We start from the raw sequence: 24,233 nt of genomic DNA on the forward strand, positions 1-24,233 counted from the left end.
GCCCCGTCGGGAAACCCAGGACCAGCGCAGCGGATGCAGATCTGCCCGGGCGCGACAGGTAAGCGGCTGAGGGAGCCGGCGACCCGCTCTCCGACCTCCTAGAGTCCTCCGGCTCCCGTCGGGCTCGCTCCGGCCCAGCCTTCACTCCCACCTCCCCTATCCTCTCCTATCCTCCCCTCTCCTCACCCACCTCCCTGGTAAAATGACTGGTCCCACCTGCTTTCAGACCTAAGGGATGAATAGGGGAACCCAGACCTCTGGAACTTGGAATGTGAGAGAAGGCTCGGTGCCCGCCCTCCTGCCCAGGGCGTTACTCCCACTTCCCCTCACCCCCCTCCCCCATTGTCCTCCCCGGACGGAGCCACCCGACGTGAGACCGTGAGGAGTCTAGCAAAGAGCTTCTCTCCTGCCATTGCCGCGGCACCCCCTGAGCAGAGGAGGTGAGCCAAGAGAAACGTTGCTGTTGGGGGGTCCCTGCCTTGGTTGGCTCGGACCTTTGGGGGAGCGAGCAAGGAGCTGTGTGGTGTGGTATCATATGGGAGAGGGCTGACGCCTGTGTGACCGTGACTGGCCATCCACTTCCTGATTTCTCCTCACTTGTTCCAAGCCGGGCTGTGACCGAAGGGAATCTCTTGGTTACTTGCCCCCAGGGCCGGCCATTCCAGACCCAGAGGGCTGCCGCGCAGGTCGGCAATTCCTAGAACAGACCTCTTTCATTCATTTCCTAGAACAGATCTTTTCCATTCGCCAGTAACTCATTGCAGGGTGTTTCAGTGCTCTGCTCTCAGCTCATCTCTAGACCCACAATTTACAGGCACTAGGTGAGGTTAACGACTCTAGACACACCAAAGGGCCTCTGGGGCTTACACTCATTTCCAGAGTCTGGAGTGCACTACTTACTATACAGGCCCTGTTCTCTCCAGACAGGTGAGCTGTATGCCTGCCCATCAGAGGAAGGGGTAGAAGGATGAGCTAAGCTGGACCCTGGTGGCTCACACCTCTAAATCCTAGCTACTCGGAAGGCTGAGATCTGAGAATCTGCCAACCTGGCAGAAAAATCTGTGAAACTCTCATCTCATCTCCAGTTAACCAGTAAAAAAGTTGGAAGTAGAGCTGTGGTTGAAGTGGTACAGCACCAGCCTGAGTGAAAATGCTAAGGGATAGTGCCCAGAATCTAAATTCAAGCCCTAGTACCAGCACAATATCTCATAAAACAGTGAGGTAGGCAACTTCATGTGATAGGTGGAATGAGGCAAGACAAAGATTTGGAAATATACTTATTTAAATTATTCAGTCTAGCCAGTATCATTGCAGATACTCCGCAGCTTTAGTTCCTTAGGGGCACCAGACACTAGAGCAGGACAGGGCTGTTAAAAGGGAGGGAAGTGGCTGGGCACTGGTGGCTCACACCTGTAATCCTAGCTCCTGAGGAGGCTGAGATCTGAGGATTGCAGTTCAAAGCCACTATCCCCCCACCCCCCCCAGGAAAGTCCATGAGATTCTTTCTTTTTCTTTTTATCATTCTGTTTGCCCTCTAATTTACTTCGATTAAACAAAAACAAATAAAAGGACCAAGTATTACCAGGTGAAATGCCTTTGTACAGTTTTCTGATAGTTTTCATTTTTTAGTATCGTATGTTTTTTTTTAATTTTTAGCCCATGAGATTCTTAGCTCCAATTAATCCCAGAAAAAGCTGGAAGTGGTGATGTGACTCCAGTGGTAGAATACTAGCCTGAGCAAAAGTTGCTCAAGGGCAGCTCCCAGAGCCACAGTTCAAGCCCCAGGACCATTGAAAAAAAAAAAAAAAAAAAAACAGGGGGATGGAGAGGGAAGTGTGGAGTTAGTAGAACTGTGAAGGAAATGGACTACTGAATAATCACTGGCTACAGTCAGTGACACTGCTGACTCTCACCCATGGCAACATGGAAGAGCTCAGGCATGAAAGGGGAGGCCTTGGTATGTCAGGTAGCCTCTGAGATCAGAAAGAGCCCAAATTCAGCTGGGAGAAATCTGGACAGGAGATATGACCATAGGTTTAATCCATGCTACCACTGCCCAGAACAGAAGTCAGTGCTGGGAGGAGCAGCTCTTCCTCAGGCTGGGGTTTCTCAGGCAAGGAAGCAGTGGGTATAATGAAGGCTGCTGGAGGCTGACTCAGCTCTGTCACTAATTTAGCTGCATAACCTTGGCCAAATCACATAAACACTCCCTTGGTGGGGAGCAAATGAGAAGGTATATATGAAAGTGTTTCAGATGTCCTGGTTAAGGGAATAGGCTTTAGATAGACACAGGCCTCAGTGCAAATCTGTCTCTGCTGCTTCCTTAGCTGTGTGACTTTGGTCAAGTTGCTTAACTGCTCTGAGTGTCAGTTTTCTTCTGTGTAAGAGAGAGAAGATAACTGTAAATTGATACAGCAAGTAGCAATATTAAGAATAATGATATGTCTGGGAATGTGGCTTAGTGGTAGAGTGTTTGCCTAGCATGCTTGAAGCCCTGGGTTCTATTCCTCAGTACCATACAAACCACAAGTGGTGCTGTGGCTCAAATGTTAGAGTGCTAGCAAAAGAAGCTCAAGGACAATGCCCAGGCCCTCAGTTCAAGCCCCAAGAAATGGCAAATGATGATGATGATGATGATGATGATGATAATGATGATAGATTGTATATACCACAGAATTGAGAAAAAGGAAGGGGTGGGTCAAAGGCAGCTAACAATGTTGAAAGGATGACAGGATGAAAGGATGAAAGGAGGTGTTGCATACATAAAGTGCTTTGTTAAATGGCAAAAAACAAAATCAGTTAACACATAACCCAAACATTAAGAAAAGTGAGGGAAGGGTTAGATTGGGAGGGGTGGATGAAAATGTTGAAAGGTGTGACATTGATCAAGAAGTGCTGTATTCATAAACTACTTGGTTGAATGGCAACTCATTTGTACAGCTACTTAAAGTTATTCAAAAACTTATTTTAAAAACTGATAGAATGCTAATCACTCATACTTGTAATTCTAACTATTCAGGAGTCTGAGATCTCAGAGTCATGGTTCAAAACCAGCCCAGGCAGGAAAATCTGTAAGACTCTTTAATTAACCACTGAAAAGTAGAGGTATAATTCAAGTAGTAGAGCTCTAGCCTTGAGGAAAAAAAACCAGGGACAGTGGATAAGGCAAAAAAATAATAATAATAAAGTAATAATAGAAGCTGGATGCTGGTGGCTCACATCTGTAATCCTGGATACCCAGGAAGCTGAGACTGAGGACTGAGGTTTGAAGCTAGCCCAGGCAGACAAATTCATGTGACTCTTATCTCTAGTTAACCAGAAAAAAAGCTGGCAGTGGAGATGTGGCTCAAGTGGTAGAGTGTCAGAGTAACAGACCTTGAGTTTAGGCCCCAGTATGCACACACAAAAAAATAAAATATAAATACATAATAATGATAGAGCTGGACACAGTGTGGCACACACTTGTAGCTACTCTGGAAGCTGAAACTGGAATTTAGGATTCTGAAGGGAGGGAGACAAAAATGATGGAGCTAGTATTGCCCTAAACATCTAGCTCCATGGACTTAGTCTAGCATCTCCATCTGAAAGTGAAGATAAGGACCAGAGTAGCTCTGTGTGTGTATGCGCCAGAGGGACTCAGTAAATGGCCACACTAAAGCTTGGGTGAATTTAGCTCTTATGTAGCCTCTGCCCCTTTTCTGGGAAAATCCAGAATATCTGCTCTCATTTGATGGGGATGAGAGTGAGGATCTGAATGAGCAGGAGGTCAAGTGCAGGGCAGTGCCTGTCTCTGTGTCCAGCTCAATGCGGTAATTGTGCTGTGTAAAAGGCTTGTGTGGAGAACAAGGATGTGTTCAGTCCAGAGAGAAAAAAGGCTAAGAAAAGAATCTTTGCTGGCACCTGAGAGGCCTGTGGGGTCAGGTTATTCTCTAGTACCCTGCCTGGCCTGGGCCTGAGTCCTAGGTGGAGATTTGAAGGAGGGAAAAAAAATCCAGTCCTCACTCTTAGCTCTGCATATAGCGTAGAGCAAAAAAAACAGACAGGCAAGGCAGGAAGTGGCCTAACTGCACACCTCAGAGCAAGGCATCATTCAGGAAAAGCATATGGATGCAGAAAATTTGGGGACCAGGATTTAAGGATTGAGGAGCAGGAGAACAGGATGTAGGCACCTGGGCCTGTTGGCTCACCCTCCTCTATGAAAGCTCATGGGAAGTCCCATGGGAGGTGAGCCTGGTTAGTGAGGAAAACTTGGGAACAAATAAACCCACCTAGATACTGTGGGGCTGTAAGATGTGTCAGTCTAGGAAGAATGGATTTGAAAGAGCAGAAATATAGCCTGCTAAGCAAGAAGATAAGGGCAAGACTTGGAGGAAGGAAGAAGTCAGTACAAGCATCTGGTTAGGTGGAGGTTGGGTACAAACCAGGTAAAGACTTCCCTGCACATTTCTGCTAAATTAGCCGGGCACCTATGGCTCAAGACTGTAATCCTAGCTATTCAGGAGGCTGAAATTTGAGGATCCCAGTTCAAAGCCAGCCCACACAGGAAAATCTGAGATTCTTATATCCAATTTAACCACCAAAAAGCTGAAAGTTGAGCTGTGGCTCAAGTGGTAGAACACTAATCTTGAACAACAACAACAACAACAACAACAGAAAGCTCAGGGACAGTACCCAGACCTCAAATTCAAGCCTCAGGACCAGAAAAAAAAATGTACTGACAACATGAATTCTACTGTCCTGACTATGTGGCTATGAAAAGGGAGAAAGGCTCAAGGCAAAGACTAGCAGGCAGTTGCTGCAGGCATCAGGTGCTGGGTTATAAGGGTAGAGTTCAGATAATGATTTGAAGAAGAGAGAATGGGAGGGTCCAGAAGGTATAGTGGGCAAGAAGTAGACCAAATATTGAGAAGGGATTAAATACATCTGAGGATGGGCCAGGCCTTGAGGACTAGAGTTGAGGAATCTCAAGGGTTTCCATATTCCTGATAGCAATGGAGAAAGTAGATGGCTGGCTCACTTAAGAGGCTATGTGCCAATAGATGCCTAGTACCATCTTTGCTGGATAAATATCCCATATTTCTGGGTTTCAGTTCCCCAACCAAGAACAGACTACTAGATGAGGAGAGAAGGGACAACTTCAGTTCCACCCTATTCTGTCACCCCGTCCAATCTGGAGACTGATCCCAGCCATTAAGAAACACCCCATCCTGTTACTTTGCTATATTGTCCTTCCCTTGCCCCACCCCTACCTCCCAGTCCACAGCAACCAACAGACTCAATTAAAGTTCAGAGTCCTTTTGTGGCCTCCTCTCAAGCCTAATCTGGTTGTCAAAGGTTCCTGGGTGATTGCCCGCATCATCCCACCTCTGGCCCTCCTTCAATCCTGGAGTCTTAAGGGTAAACAGAGGCACGCCCCTCCTTCACCTGGCAGGTCCTGGGAGTCCACCAGGGAAAAGCCTTGTGAGCAGTGGAACTTCCTTTCTGGCCACTTATGATTTTTATTTTTAGTGACTTACGCTTGGAATAGGTCAACAAAGACTTAGCACCTACTAATTCGTGCTGATCTAGAGAGTGGTGAGCAAAGTTGGGTTGGGTTTTCCACTTGAAAATCCGTGGTTAGGTAACTTCAGCTTACTATCTTAGGTAAACATAAAAAATGAACCTAGGTATGCTGGGTAGAAATTTGATAGACTGGCTGTTGAAATAACTTTCAGTGCATCTTTCTGGGAAAATAAACCACAGTACTGCAGCTTTGGCCTTGGGGAAAAGCCCAAGTGTCTTGAAGGTGTATAACTACAGGAGAAAGTGAAAACCTCACAGCATTCTGTAATCAAAAGGTTCCAAAGTGGCAAGGGAATTTTGGAGAGAATGATTTGTTCCTCTTTTCACGGTATGACTAGAGGACCTGAGAGACAAGTGCCATGCTTGATAAAATGAATAGAGAACCTTAGTGAGAGAGAAAGCACAACCATTTGGCTAGCAGCCATTCCCAACCTGTCTCCTCCTCATCCTCTCAGTCCAATTCCACGCTCCTGTACCTATGCTTCTCTTCTTTCTTTCTGTCTCTTTTCCTTCCTTCCTTCCTTCCTTCCTTCCTTCCTTCCTTCCTTCTTTCCTTCCTTCCTTCTTTCCTTCCTTCCTTCTTTCCTTCCTTCCTTCCTTCCTTTCTTCTTTCCTTCCTTCCTTTCTTCCTTCCTTCCTTCCTTCCTTGTGCTGATATTGAGGTTTGAACTCAAGGGCCTCATACTCTCCCTTAGCTTTTTCACTTAAGCCGAATGCTCTGCCAGTTGAGTCACACCTCATTTCCAGTTTTTTGCTGGTCAATTGGAAATAATACTCTCTCAGAGTTTCCTGCTTGGGGAGGCTTTGAACTACAATCCTCAGATCTATCTCAGCTTCTTGAGTAGATCGGACTTCAGGCGTAGGCCACCAATGCCAGGTTACCTATGCTTTTGGAAGAGATCTGTAATTGAGCTCTAGTCTGATTAACTTGAGCAAACATCCCTGTGGTGATGGTGGTAACAGCCTGCTTCCTGGCTGCCACGTCTGTCTGTCTCTCCCAGAGGTGAACAGCTCATTTAATAAACAGGAAGAAACTTTGCAACAGACAAGTCACCTGGCCAAGCAAAGGTGTGTTCTGGATGGCTAACCCCAGCTTCCACTTAAGCTAGCCCTGGGACTTTGAGCATCTTTAAGCATTTGAATTCCCGAGTGAGAAGTGGAAGGAGGCCAGATGTCAGTGAGCGTATCTAGGAGTAGAGTGGGAACAGATCAGCCCTGTCCAGGCCAAGGAGAGTGCCATCTCCATGGGACTTCTGAGGGGTAGGTAAGAGTGTAGTGAACTGAGATCAGGTTCTGCGTGCCATCAGCAAAATCACCTAACCAGCCTAGCCTCACTCATAAAATTGGAGTTCTGGACTCGTGGAGGAAAGACAAGATTGCACACTAACGTGTAACAACAAACTATCCCTTAACTCAAAATCTTGTAGTAAATACATCCAGAGTATCATTTAGGGAACCCAGTGCTAAACATTTCCCCTCTCTGGTCTCATTTCATTAAAAAAAAAAAAGTTTATGGAATACGTGCTACGTACCAGACACATGCTAGACCTTGAAAAATATATATATACATATATATACATATATACATATATACACATATATGCATATATATATATATATATATATATTTTTTTTTTTTGCCAGCCCTGGGGCTTGGACTCAGGGCCTGAGCACTGTCCCTGGCTTCTTTTTGCTCAAGGCTAGCACTCTGCCACTTGAGCCACAGCGCCACTTCTGGCTGTTTTCTGTATATGTGGTGCTGGGGAATTGAACCCAGGGCCTCATGTATACGAAGCAAGCACTCTTGCCACTAGGCCATATCCCCAGCCCCGGAAATTATTTTTTTTTAAGACAGAAACAGCATAGCCTTTCATGTCCAGGAGTTGTCTGGACATGAGGATCAAGTTCAAGTGAAAGCAGGAGGCCAGAGTTGATCGAGGGGGCTTAGAGCCCTGGATTTAATCTTTAGCAGCACATAACAAACAAACAAACAAACAAAAAACAAGAACCTAAGGGAACAAGGTGCCAGGAGGGTTAATTCTTCTAGGAAATCTAACTAGGCTTTCTGTAAGAGAATAGAGTATAAACTGGGGCTATTGGTTCACATGTATAATCCTAGCTGAGATTTGAGGATTGCTATTCAAAAGAAAAGCTAGTTTGACACATTGTAAAATTATGTTGCACTGACAGTTTGTAATCTGTGGTTGGCCAAGACCCTTGGGCTCTGTTCCTTAACACCCATGAGACACACATTCATACTCTGGCTAGTAGGACCTAGGAAACAGTGTCTGTATGTGTCTGACATCATTTCAGCATGGACAGTCCTGATGAGTTGCAGGCACCAGGGTGGCTAGAGGAAAAAGACTGGAGTAAATACTCCCTGGAAGCCAGAGGGAAATGCCCAGAGGCCAGGTTGTGTGAATACTCATCACTTACTGACTATGTTCATTTTATATTTATACTAGGAATTATATCCTACATAGAGAGCAGGAATCCTTAATCCCAATGCTGTAGTGTTTCCCTTGGATTATGTTTTTTCCAAGGAACATTTCCCTGTTACAGTTTGCAAACATACTAGAGAGGAAGGGAGTCCCTTCCTGCCAAGCCTAATCACAGGTATCTTATTTCATTTCAGGATGTGGTTAGTACATTGAGGAACTAACCTCAGGATCCAGAGAAAAAACTCCAGACAGCTGTTGGATTGAGAGAACAGATGCCTGGCAAGGGCTCCGTTTAACCCTAGGTCTTTCTTCCAGGGAAAATAAAAGGAGCAAAGACTATCCCCACGGTGTGGGACCTTAGGCTTTGCCTGGATGAAGGAGTGACCTGGGTGATTTCCCTCAGGGAAACCTTCCTGGAGTAGGTGAGTCTGGAGCTATTATTACTAGCTATAATGTTATCATGCGTTTGTCTCTAGCTGGGGTCTCTTGGAGTGGGAAGATAGGCAGAAAATAGCAGGAAAAAATGCAGCCTGTAGAGTAGTCAAGACAGGTCTATAACCCTGTGGCTGGGGCTGGGCAGTTCCAGAGTGAGGTTCTAGCTGAACCCATCAAAGCTAGGCACCAGTGGCTCATGCCTATAATCCTAGATACTCAAGAGGCTGAGATCAGAGGATCATGGTTTAAAGCCAGCCTGGGCAGGAAAGTCCTTAAGACTCTTAACTCTAATTTACCACCAAAATGTCAGAAGTGAAGATGTGGCTCAAGGGGTAGAGCATCAGCCTTAAGTGAAAAAGATAAAGGAGAATGCCCTGGCCTTGAGTTCAAGTTCCAATACACACACACACACACACACACACACACACACACACACACACAACCCGTTAGCCAGGCACCCACTAAGATCTGAAGACCATGATTTGAAGCCAGCTCAAGCAGGAAAATCCATAAGACTCTTATCTCTAATAAATTACTTAAAAAGAAAAAGCCAGAAATGGAGCTGTGGCTCAAGTGGTAGAATGCTAGCCTTGAAAAAGCTCAGGGACAGTACTCATGTCCTGAGTTCAAGCCCCAGAGCTGGCACAAGAAAAAACAGCCCTTTGTCCCTTGTGTGCTGGTCCAGCATAGCTCAGCCAGCCGGGACAAGAAGTCTCCATTTTTCTACCTTGAAACTTTCATAACACCACAGGGAACTTTTCTTAGCTTGGCACCTAGGTCTATGCTATTTTTCAGTTTTCATTTATTAACTTCTGAATAGGCAAGGCAGCCAGGGCCCAGAGTACCAAAGAGTGTTTAATAAAAGGTCTTTTTCCTGCTCCTTCCTCCTCTTAGGACAGGTGCTGCCTGGACCCAGTACTCTGATATCTTGCTCTCTAGCAAGACCTTTAAATCCACTCCCCCCCGCCCCCCGCCCCGCCACCCTTGTATCCCACCTAGCCCATCTCCCAAGGGAGCTTTGTTAACACCACAGGTCATCAACATTGCTGCTATCTGGGATCAGACTGTCCCAGGCCCCTCCTAGCTGACCACCCAGCTGCCAAGTAGGTCCCCTGGGCTAGACATGCTCCACTAACTGTCATGCGCTTCCTGGAATTCTGGGCTCCTAAGCCATCCTTGATTGCTCCTCATATCTCAGATAAGGGCAAAGTCCTGAGCACGAGGCACAAGGGCCTCAGCCCCTCCTCCAGGCCTGCCTTCTGATTTCATCCTCCCATCATCCCCCATGGCTCATGGTTCTCTGATTGGCCATGCTGTCTCCTTGAGCTCTTTTCTCTCTGCCTGAAATGTGCTCGCTTCACCCAGTCAACTCCTGTGCATGTGGGTGCTCAGCTAAAAATGGTTTTCCCCCTTGTAGGATTTCTTCAACTTTTGGTTTACTGGGTTTTCTGCACCCTTCCTCCTTCAGGACCCAAGAGTACCTCTCTCATGCTGCCTTCTTGGTTGGTTGGCTTGTTTGTTTTGGTGGTGGTGGTGGTTTAATTGTTTTTGCTTTTGTGTCAGTACTGAGGCTTGAACTCAAGGCCTAGGCACTATCCCTTAGCTTTTTCACTCAAGGCTGGTGCTCTACCACTTGAGCCATACTTCCACTGCCAGCTTTTTGCTGGTTAATTGAAAGTAAGACTCATATGGATTTGTCTGCCCAGGCTGGCTTTGAATCATGATCCTTAAATCTCAGCTTCTTGAATAGCAAGGATTATAGGTGTGAGCCACCAGTCTGGCCTGATTTAATTTTTGATGATGTTTGATTCTGGTAGGAACCCCATCTCCCTCAGTCCAGAGAGAGTCTGGTGTCTCCACTGAGCTCATGATGACCCAGATGCAAGCAACTCCTGACACTAGGTTACTGCACAGGCAGGAGATTATGGGTAAACAATGCAGTGGACTAGCTCAATCTAAGTCACTTTCGCAAAACATGCATTGGCTGAGGAGTATGGTGTTGGCCAAGGACTACATGCTTAAAGATCATTGCTGGAAAGCTGAGCAGGGAATTATTAATTATGACAATAGACATACTTGATACCATTTAGTAAATAACAGGCCTTCATACATTATCTGAATTAATCTTCTGTACAGTCCTGTGAGTTAGTTACCCCCACTTTACAGATGAGGAAATTGTGGTTTATAGGGATTTAAGTAAACCACTCAGCCAAGGGTCACATGTGACCCTTGTACCAGTACCAATCCCCAGTACCAAAAAAGAGAAGACAAAAAATAAAGGGAGAGGGAAGAGCTGGGACAGAGCCAGTGTCTTGGCATTAATATTAGTGCTTAACCAATGAGCCATATTTTCCCAGAGAAACTTTTTTTTTTTTTTTTGCCAGGCCTGGGCCTTGGACTCAGGGCCTGAGCACTGTCCCTGGCTTCTTTTTTTTTTTTTTTTTCTCAAGGCTAGCACTCTGCCACTTGAGCCACAGCGCCACTTCTGGCCATTTTCTGTATACATGGTGCTGAGGAATCAAACCCAGAGCTTTATGTATATGAGGCAAGCACTCTTGCCACTAGGCCATATCCCCAGCCCCTCTCCCAGAGAAACTTTATGGTCATCTTCTGCATGCTTGGACACATGCTGGGGTAGAGGCTGGAGAGACCCATTTCTGGTCCTGCCTGAAAAGTGGAGTCACAACATCTTATATTTCAAAAATTGCTACAGATGAGAGGATAAGAAGAATACAGTTGGCTCCTGGACAACATAACTTTGAACTTTGTGGGTCCACTCAAGTAGATTGTTTTGGGAGTGAATTTTCAGTAATTCAAAAACACTGACAACTGGGCAGTGATGGCTCAAGCCTGTTAATCCTAGCTACTGAGGAGGATGAGATCTAAGAATCACAGTTCGAAAACAGCCTGGGTAGAAAAGTCTGTGAGACTCTTACCTTCAATTAACCCACAAAAAGTTGGACATGGAGGTGTGTACCTCAAGTGGTAGGGCACCAGCCAAGGGGTAGATCAGAAAAACCAAGAGAGGGTGTAAGGATCTTAAGCCCCAGTACTGGCACAAAAACAAAACAAAAACACCTGACAGATGAACCTAGAAGTATAAATATTGGGGGAAAATAGGTATATCATGAATATGAAAGATATGTAGATAACCTATTTTATCAATTACTATGAGAAAATATGTACAAATCTGTTATGAAAAGTTTAACTATATCAGAGCTTATGCACACAAACACAGAGCATATATGGTATCACTTGAAGTTGGAAAGTAATATTCCAAGTCTAAAGATGCTGTGTTTGATCATATCTGGGGTCTGCAGTGACACTCTTGATAGTATCTAGTTAGCACCTACAAGGCCCTGTTTTCAATCTCCAGCAGCACCCAAAAATAAAATGAAATAAATCATAACTACCTACAATTAACTAATACATACTGTACTATAATCATCCTAGTGCTATCTCCTGTTGTTATCATAGTAAGCTCCAATGTTGTGTGTTCCCTTAAAACATGGGGTGACACTGTCTCCACATGAGGAATTTATCCAGAAAATTGAGTTGTCACATTCATTCTTTTGCCTTTGCTAACAAACTTTCTGATCACTTACTACATTTTGCATCTTGCTTGAATCCTTCTCTGGCTGAGTGCAAGCCCTGAGCTAGATAGAATTGTGCTGTCTTTCCAGCAACATAGAATGAGTGCTGTGTGGATGGGGGTGGGGGTGGGTGGGGGCAGAGGTAGGAACTGTCCTCCCTACCTGTGTCTGGGTCCAGGACATGCCTGTTCTGCCTATATCACACACAAACTTTTCAACTACTTGAACTCTAACTGCTTCCTTTTCCTCCCCAATATTATCTGCAGAGAGCCTGGCTAGGCCTGGCTAAGTCTTTAGGTTTCTTCTAGGTGCTGCCCTTAGGTGTCTACAGGGTTACTAAGTGCTAGGTACTTCCTTTTCTGACCAAGTTCTTTTTTTTAAATTAAATTTTATTGACAAGGTGATGTACAGAGGGGGTACAGTTACATAATAAGGTAGTGAGTACATTTCTTGTCATATTTGTTACCCCCTCCCTCATTTTTCTTTCCCTTCCCTAGTTTAGGTAAGCATATATACAATATCCAGTGTACCAAAATCATATACAGTAACCATATGGGGTACGCCAAAGGAAATTCACCTAGTACATTAAATGTAACAGCAACAATAAAATCCTCCTGTTTCTTTCTCTTGGAGTTCATTTTGCTTAGCCTCATCTTATATAATCATATGTACATAGCTGTTGAGTTATTGTGAGCCTCTGATAGGTCTATCCTAGACCTTCTTATGTTTGTTTAGTAATTGTTTGGTTTTAGATACATAATGTAAAGTCGTTGACCCAAACATGTGGAGATACCATTTGAAAAGAAGTTTGTTATTTTGCAGACCTGGTCTCTACTGTTCTCCCCGCCTGCCACTGACCCCCCTCCCCAATTGTGTATCAACGAGACCATGAACCTTTGTTCTCTGTGCTCTAGGCTTGTCTTGCTCAACATTATTTGTTCAAGATCTGACCATATCCCTGTGAATACCATTATTTTATCATTTCTAATCGCTATGTAGTATTCCATTGTGTACAGGTACCACATTTTTTGGATCCATTCATCTGTAGTGGGCATCTGGGTTGTTTCCATAGTTTGGCTATTGTGAATTGTGCAGCGATAAACATGGATATGCACATGTCTTTATGGTATCCTGGGACCTGTTGTTCAGGATAGATGCCTAGGAGTGGTATGGCTGGGTCTCACCCAGTTCTTACTTGGATCTCTAGCCCTGCTTTTTCTCTATCAGCTGCTGTTTGCATTGACTGTTCGTTCTGCCCCAGTACCCCACAGGGTTGGGCTGCTTTGTCTTTTGTTAGAAAGCCATTCAAATGTTCCCAGAATATAGACAGGTTTTATTCTTCCCCTTTATATCTCTCTATGTATCCATTTATCTGTCTGTCTATCGCCTTCTCTCTCCCTCTCTCCCTCTCCTTCCCTTCCCTCTTTATCTCTTTCCCTCTCCCACTTGCTCCTCTCCTCTCCCTTCTCTTCCCCTCCCCTCCTCCTTCTCTCTTCTCCTCTCCTCTTCTAAATGGAACTGGACTGGACTTCTCCCTTTAGACTCCCATTTTGGACAAGACTTGTTCCAAATATGGCCTTTTAACCTTCCTTCCTTTTTTTTTTTCTGGATTCCTGTCTGATCTTTTCAAAGGCTTCCCTTTGTGCTTTTGCAGATTCAATTGGATGAGCACCCCTGCCCCACCATGTCATGTGGAATACCCAGAAAGAGATGACAGGTACACTGGAAAAGGTAGAGATCAGACAGGATACACTCACCTGGCACTGAAGGCTCATGCCTATAAACCTAGCTACTCAGGAAGCTGAGATCTGGGGTTCACTATTTAAAGCCAGCTTGGACAGGAAAGCCCGTGAAACTCTTATCTCCAGTTAAGCATGCATGCGCTAACACACACACACACACACACACACACACACACACACACACACACACACACACACACACACACGAAATGGAGCTATGGGTCAAGTGGTAGAGAGCTAGCCTAGAGCAAAAAAAGCTTAGGTACAGAAGCCAGGCCCTATGTTCAAGCCCCAGAACTGGCATAGGAAACAACAACCAAAAAAAGGAAAAGTAACAACAATGAAGAGTGCATTGCACTGGCCCCTGGGAGCAATGGAAGGACACTTTGAAAGTGCCCCTCTGACATACCTGGTTCATGGGCCAGGGACCCAGTTTAAGGTTTCAATAAAATGAAATTGGGATTGTCTCTCCAGAAGAGGACCCTCTGGCCAGACAATAAAGGAATTTGAAATCTGGTATCACTGGGTTATTTATTCTCACAGGCTCATTTCTGAGTTCCATTTTTTGTAATATGTCAAAAAAAAAAGGGCTCACCAACTTATAAAATGCCAGTTCAAGAAGTTTGGCCTTTACCTGATCTTTACCACAATACCTCTGTATGGTCTGAGGTTCCCCACGTCCAGGTCTTCATACCCCTCTTACAAGATCCAGACCTACAGAAGCTGTGCCAGATGTGTCTGCCTACTCAGGACATTCTGGGTCCCATTCTTGCTGCTTTAGACAGGTCTCCTGGTCTGTCTTCCCTCTCCTAGCATCAGCCATGTGATTTTCTTATCTACCCTATAAGACTAGTTTGTCAGCTAATAGTAAAAAAGGGGGTTTCTGGCCAGGCACTGGTGGGCTCACTCCTATAATCCTAGCTGCTCAGAAGGCTGAGATCTGAAGATCATGATTTGAAGTTAGTCCATCCAGAAAAATCTGTGAGACTCTTATCTCCAATTAACCACCAATAAAGCTGGAAGTAGAGCTGTGCCTCAAGTTGGTAGAGTGCTAGCTTTGAGCACAGTCTGGGAGAGCACCCAAGCCCTGAGTTCAAGCCCCAGGACAGGCAAAAAAAAAAAAAAAGTAAAGTGAAAAAAAAAATCCTTCTGGTCTATGGAGATCTTTTTCACATTTAAAATTCCACAGAGATCTAATGGATCCTCTCTTGTTTTCTGAGGAATTAATCTCCTCTCCTTTGGGAAACTCCCCTTTCTGCACAGCTCCTGCTCTAATTCTCTAACAGACTTTGCAGATTCCAAGTGCAAGTCTTTTACTCTGAGACATTATTTTGTTCTGCTGATTGAAGTCCATGTTGCTTCTATCTTCTCTCACTCTCCAAGCTGTTCGCAAGCAAAGCGAACAAATCTCCCTTGTTTGGGAGATTCTCCTTAAAATCTTCCACTGCCCTTGGCTTCTGTGGGCTCAAACAGAAAGAGGAAAATGCCCTATTTGATTGTACTGTCTATTTGTGTTGTGCTTATGTGTTTCGTGTAACATGGCCTATGTAGTCCATCTGAAAACCCTTTGGAAAGCCTGTGGTTATAGACTTGGCTTAACAGACAAGGAACAATGAAATGGCAAGGAAACGCTACTGCCATGACACCTATATTGTAGCCAGCCCTACCACTGGCACTGGGACAGCAGGCATGAGGTCTGTATTATCTTGTTACCTCCTAGGGAAAATTAAAAGGCCTGAGAGTATCCTAGATCAATACACTTTTTTATAAGGGTTATTTATTTATTTTCTGTTAGACACAGGGCTTGAACTCTGGGCCTGGGTGCTGTCCCTGAACTCTTCAGCTCAAGGCTAGTACTCTACCACTTGAGCCACAGTGCCATTTCTGGTTTTCTGGTGGTTAATTGGAGATAAGAGTATCATGGGCTGTCCTGCCCAATCTGGCTTTGAACCAATCATAATTCTCAGATCTCAGCCTCCTGAGTAGCTAGGATTACCAGCGTGAGCCACCGGTGCCTGGCTAGGGGTTATTTTTGACTATTGGTCTATCAGGCATTGGATGAAAACTTCATTTGCCCCTGGAATTCCAGAAAACAACTAAGTAGCTATTACAGCCAACTTTCTTTTCCTTCCTTCCTTCCTTCCTTCCTTCCTTCCTTCCTTCCTTCCTTCCTTCCTTCCTCCCTTTCTTCCTTCCACCAATACTGGGGCCTGAACTCAGGCCCTGAGCACTGTCCCTGAGCTATTTTTTCTCAAAACTAGTGGGCTACCACTTGAGTCACAGCTGTGCTCCCAGCCTTTTTGGTAGTTAATTGGAGATAAGAGTCTCATGTACTTTTTTGCCTGGGCTGGCTTGGAACCACAATCCTCAGGTCTCAGCCTCCTGAGTAACTGGGATTTTATATGCATGAGCCACCAGTGCCCAGCCATTTTTTATTTTTTAACTCTATTTCTATGTTTAAATCTTGGCATGCATAAACCAAAAACGTTGTGTGGGAGGGTATCTTTAGAATATCCATTTAAACTCTATTTTATAGTTAATATGAAAATTGAGTATCAAAGTAAAAAGTGATCTCTTGTGGGTCATGAGTAGGTCTTTTGTTTTGTTTTGCCAGTCCAGGGGTTTGAATTCAGAACCTGGGTGCCTGCTCTCCCTGAGCTCTTTTTGCTCAAGGCTAACACTCTACCACTTTGAACCACAGCTCCATTTCTGGTTTTGTTTTGTTTTGTTTTAATGGAGACTATTCTTGTGACTGTTGTCTAAGACAAATACAACCCAGGCCAAGTTCATGATTGTAATAAAAATCACTGGTTTTCTTCTGATTGTAACAGAAAAGTAAAACCATGGGCTAGGGGGTGAAGCTTAGGATGTAGTACAGGCCCTGGGTTCAGACACAGCAGGATGGATGGATGGATGGATGGATGGATGGATGGATGGATGGATGGAAGGATAGATAGATAGATAATAGAGATAGATGGATATATGGTAGACAATAGGGATAGATGGTAGATAATAGAGATAGATGGATATATGATTGATTGATTGATTGATGTAATAGCTTCCAGCCTCTAAACTAAACCATAAAATTAAGTAAAACTCTGGGTGCCAGGCTCTCTACCAACTTGGCTTTATGGACAAGATGTTCTTGTGATAAGGAGCCTAGAGGCTCATATCTTGATATCGTCCCATCTTGACTTATAGTCAGAGGTTGTAGTACTGAACTGGTATTAGTTCTTCTACATTTCACTACATTAGAAACTTTCCAAGGCTAGGGACCATGGCTTATTCATCTTTGAACCCCACTCTCTTTTCCACATTGTCTTTAGAAACCCAGTGAACGTTTATGGCATCAAATCGAAGCACTAAGGTAAAATTTCCTGGCTACAATATGAAGAGGAAACTTCAGAAAATCAGTCCAAAACACATAGACTCTTCTCCATCAAGCTCTCTCACGTCCACCCCTTTGCCACTCAGGGCTAGGTGAGCAGTTCTAAGTCCAGGGGCAACCTTCTAGCAGTCCACACAGGAGCCGCAACACAGAACCAGAATTCCTACAGGAAACGATGTCCACAGAACTCTCATTCTAAAGTGTGGGTCAATTGTTTCAAATAATTGTCTTGGCAGCTCAAGAAAAACCTTAGTTAAACAAGCACTCTGATGATTCTCAGTCTGTAATAGCCAGGTCTGGGAAAATTCTAGCCCCCCATTGGACTCAATACTTGGAGCCCAATGTGGATATTACCAGCTGAGCAGCTTCAGTCTGTGATGAGTCTCTGCTTGAGCTTAGCTTACTTTGCATTCATTTTGTTGTCTGATGTGTGACAGATACTTGATCAATGTTGACTGAAGGACTGAAGCCTCCCTTGTTGTCTATGCCTATCTCCACTTCTGGTTTTCTGGTGGTTAATTGGAGATAAGAGCCTCACAGACGTTCCTGCATGGACTGGCTTTGAACCACGTTCCTCAGATCTCAGCCTACTGAGTACGATTATAGGCATGAGCCACCGGCACCCAGCTATAAGTGTTTCTTACATATATACAATATATACAACATGCTAAATATGAGTTAATTGGTTATGTTACCAATGGGGCTTCTAATGAACAGGATGATATTGGTAAAGTTTTGAAAGAGTCAGTATGTTCTCAACTCCTAAGAAGTTGACATCTCTAACCCTTGCACTGCTCAGGAGTCAACTGTATTTATAAAGTGTTAACTCTTTTTTAAAATTAATTTTTATTGTTACTATTAATATGTTGTACAGAGGGGCTACCATTTCATAAGTTAGATTTCTTTTTTTAACATTTCTTTTTTTTTTTTTTTTTACAATTTCACCCCTTCCTTTACTTTTCTGCAATACCCCCTCCCATCCCTGCCCACAAGTTACATAGGTCATTTTCCACATAGTGTATATACTGAATGGCATGATTGTATTTGTTCACCCTTCCTCCCTCTCCCTTTATGTACCCCCCCTTTACCCCTAAAAGAAGAAGAAAAAAAAGCAAAGCAAATGCAAATGCCACCACCAACAATACAATGATAACAAAAAAAAAAAAAACCAATGTTTCCATTTCCTGGAGTTCATTTCAATAAACAGTAAAATATGTTCTTTTCACATAATTCCAGTGATCCTTACTGTAACCCAGGAGTGTCTGAGCCTTAGAGCAGGAAAGAAGCACTAAGTCCAGTTTCCTCAATTTAAAAAAGGCCCTGAGTTCAAGCCCCATTACTGGCAAAAAAAAAAAAAAAAAAGGAAGGGAATTTAAGCCCTGGTTGTGGGAGGGTGAGGTCACCATTCAGGACGGAGCCTGAACGTGAGCCCCTGACCAACTGTGGTTTAGCTTCTCTCTGTGTCTCTCTTTTTCTTTCTCTTTCTCTCTCTCCTTTCTTCCTTTCTCAGGCACAGGTCTCAAAGTGTGGCTACTACCATATATCAAACTGTTTTCTGGGTCCTGGCCAGGACTTGGAGCTGACGCTGCTAAGGTGACAGTTGGTCGTGGAGGATGAGGCTCCTTCGTAGACGCCACATGCCCCTGCGCCTGGCCATGGTGGGCAGCGCCTTCATGTTCTTCCTCTTTATTCGGCAAAAGGATGTCGGCAGCAAGGAGCAGGCTACGGAAAAACCATGGTTGAAGTCCCTGGTAGGCCAGAAGGATCACGTCCTGGACCTCATGCTAGGGGCTGTGAACAACTTTAGAGATTCAATGCCTAAGCTGCAGATCAGGGCCCCAGAGCCCCAGCAACCCGTGTCCCCTACAAACCAGTCCTGCCTCCCTGGATTCTACACGCCTGCTGAGCTGAAGCCCTTTTGGGAGAGGCCACCCCAGGATCCCAATAGTCCCGGAGCAGATGGGGATGCGTTTAAGAAGAGCCAATGGACCCCTCTGGAGACTCAAGAAAAGGAAGAGGGCTATAAGAAGCACTGTTTCAATGCCTTTGCCAGTGACCGCATCTCCCTGCAGAGGTCCCTGGGTCCAGATACCCGGCCCCCTGAGTAAGTAGCACCCCAGTCCTGGGGACTACGGGGAAGCCAGAGGTGTGGCCACAAGCCAAGTGCCAGGAACTAAGTTGAAGGGTATCTGGGAACATCAGCAAGATTTCCTTTCAGTTTCTCTTTTGTTGACCAAATGTCCTGATCCTAGGGCTGGAGCTAAGGACTATTATGGTCAGGGGCAGAGGCCCATAGAAACTAGGAGACTGAAACACAGTGGCAGAGGTGACAGAATGCAGAAGGAACTCAAGGCTTGGGACAAGGATCTGACTGGTGACTTTTTCCCTCTTCCTCAGAGTCTGGGCCAAGATGCTAAGTGGATGGGAAATGGGTGTTTCCTGACCACAGCCAGGATTTTGAATATCACAAAGCCATGAGTCACTCTGGCTTTTTAATAAATTTATCTATTTTGCCAGTACGAGGGCTGAACTCAGGGCCTCTCCCTTGCTCAGCTTGCTTGCTTGCTTGATATTCTACCACTTGAGTCACACCTCTAACCCCACTCCAACTTTTATTTGAAGCTGTTTTCTACTTTCAGCTTTAGGCAGGGACACCAGAGCCTAGATCTTTGAGCTGTCCCCACTCACTTCACTTTAATGGTAAGACAGCTGTGTCACCCATCCCCAGGTTAAAGATTTGTGTCTACTACTTCATGTTTTTCAGCTTAGGAGTTAGATCCTTTTGTCCTTCTGCCACTGGGCAGCTCTTCATCCACAAAATCATGATGACGACGACTCCTCCTCCTCCTTCTCCCCTTCTTTTTAATAATCTTGTAGCGGGGCACCAGTGGCTCACACCTGTAATCCTAACTACTCAGGATGCTGAGATACGAAGATTGTGGTTCACAACCAGCCCAGGCAAGAAAGTCTATGAGACTCTCATGTCCCACAAACCATCAAAAAGTCAGAAGTGAGCTGTGGCTCAAATGGTAAAGCCCTAGGCTTGAGTAAAAAGCTTAAGGACAGCATCCAAGACCTGAGTTCAAGCACCAGGACTAGCACAAAAACAAAGCAAAGCCAAAAAGATTACCTTGTAGCCAGGGCCAGGCTAGCCTCAAATTCATGCTCCTCCTGTCTCACTCTCCTAAGTGGTAGGATTACAGTCATGAGCCACCACAACTGGCTTTTTTTAAATGCATGGGGGTTTTTGTTTGTTTGTTTGTTTTTTAGGGCTATGAGCCAGCTGCAAACATTGGTAGCTCCTGAACAAGGGCATTTGGCCTAGAGCAGCCAGCAGAGGAGATTAGGAAACCACATGGATAGGCCATGAGAAATCTCCCCGACAATCTCATCTTAATCTCCCTGAAAGAGGCTCTGAGGGGTGCTAAGTCACATGGCTCCTTGAAATTTGGGCCCCACTCTCACCCCAAGATGCAGTGTCTAGGTGGAAGCATGGCCAAGTGCCACACAGAATGGTCTCTGGAGTGGGTAAGATAGAGACAAGGTCACAGGAAGTTGACGGTGATAGCAGAGTCATCTTACAGGGAGTTATTGAGATAATGGATGGAGAGGACCCGCAAATTGCCAGCTGTGAAAGGAAGAGCCTCTTCCTGACATTGAGTGGAAATTGTAGTCACTTTTCTCAGATGTCAATTTTGTCCTTTATTACTTACCCCTCTGGGGCCTCCTGGTTGGATCGCACTTGATGCAGTGAATAGGTTACAGGGGGAGAGCCAGCCCTGGGAACTCTAGCTTGATAGTAGAGAGCAGATGAGAGAGGGAGTAGGGGAGTCTGAGCATCACAGCTGGGGTGCAGGGGTGCAGAGGCAGCTCTGGAAGGTGGGGGTGGGGGGAGGGGAGATTGGAGTAAGTTGGCTGGTACCTGTACAGGAGCTCAGCCAGGAGGATGGGGAGCAAAGGACAAGGGAGAGAGTACTGTTCCCACTGCAACAGAGAATGTCATCTGATGGTTCAGAAGCATGAGGATGGTTTGGGGTACACTTCAGGCTGACCTTTTCCTACTTCTGGAAAGCCCAGGGGCCTAGAGAGCTATGTCCATACTTTCATCCTTCCAGGTGTGTGGACCAGAAGTTCCATCGCTGTCCTCCTCTGCCCACCACCAGCGTCATCATTGTGTTCCACAATGAGGCCTGGTCCACGCTGCTACGAACCGTGTACAGCGTCCTGCACACCAGCCCCGCCGTCTTCCTGAGGGAAATCATCCTGGTGGATGACGCCAGCACAGATGGTGAGGCTAGAGGGGCCCTGGGAGTAGGAGAGATCCTGGGGCACTCTGAGAAGGAGAGCAGATCTGCCTGACATCCTACACATCCCAAGAGCCAGGAGGAAGAAGGAGGCAGGGGTAGTACAGAGGGCAGAGAACTCCGAGAGCTTCACCATCCAGGTTTTCCTAAGAGTTGCTAGGCCCAACTCAGAAATAATCTAGAGAGGCCAGAGCTAGAGGAGGGATAAGCCTGCCCTCATTTCTTGCCTTCTAGATCACTCTTCTTCTCTTCCATGTCAGAAGCTCCTTGGCTATAGATATTACTAGGTGAGTGAGGTTACTCACCAACATCCTCCACCCCTCACATCAATCCCACCAACATCTCCTGAGTGCCTGGTATGACTCAGGCTTCAGGGGTGCCATGACAAACTGATCCTGCCCTGAAAAGACTAGGACCCTGCTAGGTACAGCTAGAACATACCTCTAACAGGTGTCAAAAGGACACGAACTGCAGAGAGTCAAGCACCAGAAATCTCAGTTGTGATTCTTCCAGACTTTATGACCTTGAGCACGCACTTAGCCTCCCTAAATTCAGTTTCCTTTTCTAAAAATTAACACAATTGCTTCCATCATCGAATGGATGAGGGAGCTGAGGTAATTGGTGATAAACACAATCATTCATGTGCCTCAGAGAAATTGGCATCATAGAAGAGATCCCTCAGCATTAGTTTCACTGTATTCATTGTGTGGGAATGGTGTGTGGTGGGAGTAGGTAGCCATAGAGGGCTTTCTTGGCCTGATTGGCTGACTTGGTCCACAGTGGAGGCTGGATTAGAGCTGGGCTGGAATGTATATGCACGGAGGCAAAGCATCCTGAGAAGAGAGAATCTCAGCAGACTAGTCCTAGAGATATGAGTGTCCTTGTTAGAAAGATGTGCTCTGGTTGAGACTAGGCTTTGAAATTGTAGTGAGTCTGAAAGAGGACTGAATTGACATTCATACCAGGCTTAGGAAATGAGGAGGCATTTGAAAGTTTCTAAGCTGAGAGTGGACTTGTTTCAGAGAGAGTCAGATTTGGACAAAGGCACTGTCAGGAAGAAAGGTAGAGGACTAACGGTCCGGAGAGCTGGTCTTAGAACCATGGAAAATAAAGTGATGGAGCCAGAAAAGGGCTGTGGGACAGGCATGGATGGATGGAAAGTCTGTTGCTGGGCCTTCCTCCCAGGTGGCACAAAGTTTCTTGTGCTCCCATATAGAGGACTAGACGCAATTCCACCTCCAGTGCCTGTCCTGGGCCATTCTAGTATAGCAGCTGCCTCTCCTTATGACCCCTAGCTTCTAACTGACTTTGGGGTTGGGGTGATGCTGGGAGAGGAGCAAGGAAGATGAAGGAGGGGCTGAGTGAGTAAACTATTGAGTCCATTTCTTTTCTCTTGTTGTTGTTGGTGGTGGTGGTGGTGGTCATGGGGCTTGAACTCGGCCTGGGCACTGTCCCTGAGCTCTTCAGCTTAAAGCTACTGCTCTATCACTTTGAGCCACACTACCACTTCCAGTTTTCTGGTGATTAATTGGAGTTAAGAATCTCATGGACTTTCCTGCCTGGGCTGGCTTCGAACTGCAATCCTCAGATCCCAGCCTCCTGAGTAGCTAGGATTATAGGCATGAGCCACCAGGGCCTGGCCATTGAGTCCATTTCTTCAGGGAGCTCGCATTTTTCTCAGGGAAGGTAGACACTACAGCACTTAAAAAAGCACAGACAAGGGCTGTGAATATGGCCTAGTGGCAAGAGTGCTTGACTTGTATACATGAAGCCCTGGGTTCAATTCCCCAGCATCACATATATAGAAAACAACCAGAAGTGGTGCTGTGGCTCAAGTGGCAGAGTGCTAGCCTTGAGCAAAAAGAAGCCAGGGACAGTGCTCAGGCCCTGAGTCCAAGGTTCAGGACTGGCCAAAAAAAAAAAAAAACACAGACAAACCAGATTCTGGTGGCTCATGCCTGTAATCCTAGCATCCTAGCTACTCTGGAAGCTGAGATCTGAGAATCTTATTTTAAAGCCCAGGCAGGAAAGGTTGTGAAATTCTTATCGTCAATTAACCACCAAATAACCAGAAGTGGAAGTATGGCTGAAGTGGTAGAGTGCTAGCTTTGAGCAAAAAATCCTCAGGAACATAGACCAGATACTGAGTTCAAGCCCCAGGACCAGCACATGAGAGAGAGAGGGAGGGGGGAAGAAGGAAGAGGGAGGGGAAGAGGGGAGAGAGAGGGAGGGAAAGGGAGGAAGAAATGAAGAAAAGAATGAAAGAGAAGTAGGGAGAGAGGGAGAACAGGAGGGAGGGAAAGAGAGAGAACTGTCTTCCTCTCTGTGGAGCAGGGTATCATTGCCCGTTGGTACACTCTTAATATACACCCCTGCCTGAGGGCTTGCAGACTCTAGAGATGCTTTGAGCACTGTGCAGTTCAGTGGAGAAAGGAAAAAAAAAATCTCCTCAGATCCATGGTCAGAAATCTCTGTAGTCCTCAGCTGGATAAAATTTCCTACACATTTAACCATTTGATCAGATTAACTGGCTCCCGTTACACACACAAACAGGGCTGTGTCTCTCTGAAATACAATGTCCTGCTCTCTGTTACTCCAGCAGCAGCCCTGTGACCTTCAGTGTATGGCCATTTGATACAGAGGAACAGAAACGCAGTGCCTGGCTAGGAAAGATGTTCTTCCCCACCACAAACCAGAACCAGGCACAGATGTCACTCCTGATTGGCCTGTCTTTTTGTAGTACATAATTTCAGACAATAGTAAGTGTT

The 24,233-nt window shown here is 45.5% G+C and overlaps 1 protein-coding gene across 2 annotated transcripts in view; it reads left to right on the top strand.

Moving 5' to 3' along the window:
* Positions 1–342: 342 nt before the first annotated feature.
* The window catches only part of Galnt6 (polypeptide N-acetylgalactosaminyltransferase 6), a 46,669-nt gene continuing 22,778 nt past the window's right edge, over positions 343–24,233 (top strand). The window contains exons 1-5 of one of the 2 annotated variants that reach the window (XM_048350599.1): positions 343–440; positions 8,319–8,425; positions 13,686–13,748; positions 18,672–19,265; positions 21,277–21,449. In XM_048350599.1, the coding sequence (XP_048206556.1) occupies positions 18,775–19,265; positions 21,277–21,449 (664 nt within the window). In that variant the 5' untranslated portion in view covers positions 343–440; positions 8,319–8,425; positions 13,686–13,748; positions 18,672–18,774. The remainder of the gene's footprint in view (positions 441–8,318; positions 8,426–13,685; positions 13,749–18,671; positions 19,266–21,276; positions 21,450–24,233) is intronic. The other variant, XM_048350607.1, reaches the window with a different exon arrangement.

This window comes from Perognathus longimembris, chromosome 1, assembly GCF_023159225.1.
Source record: "Perognathus longimembris pacificus isolate PPM17 chromosome 1, ASM2315922v1, whole genome shotgun sequence".
In the NCBI taxonomy this organism is placed as follows: domain Eukaryota; kingdom Metazoa; phylum Chordata; class Mammalia; order Rodentia; family Heteromyidae; genus Perognathus; species Perognathus longimembris.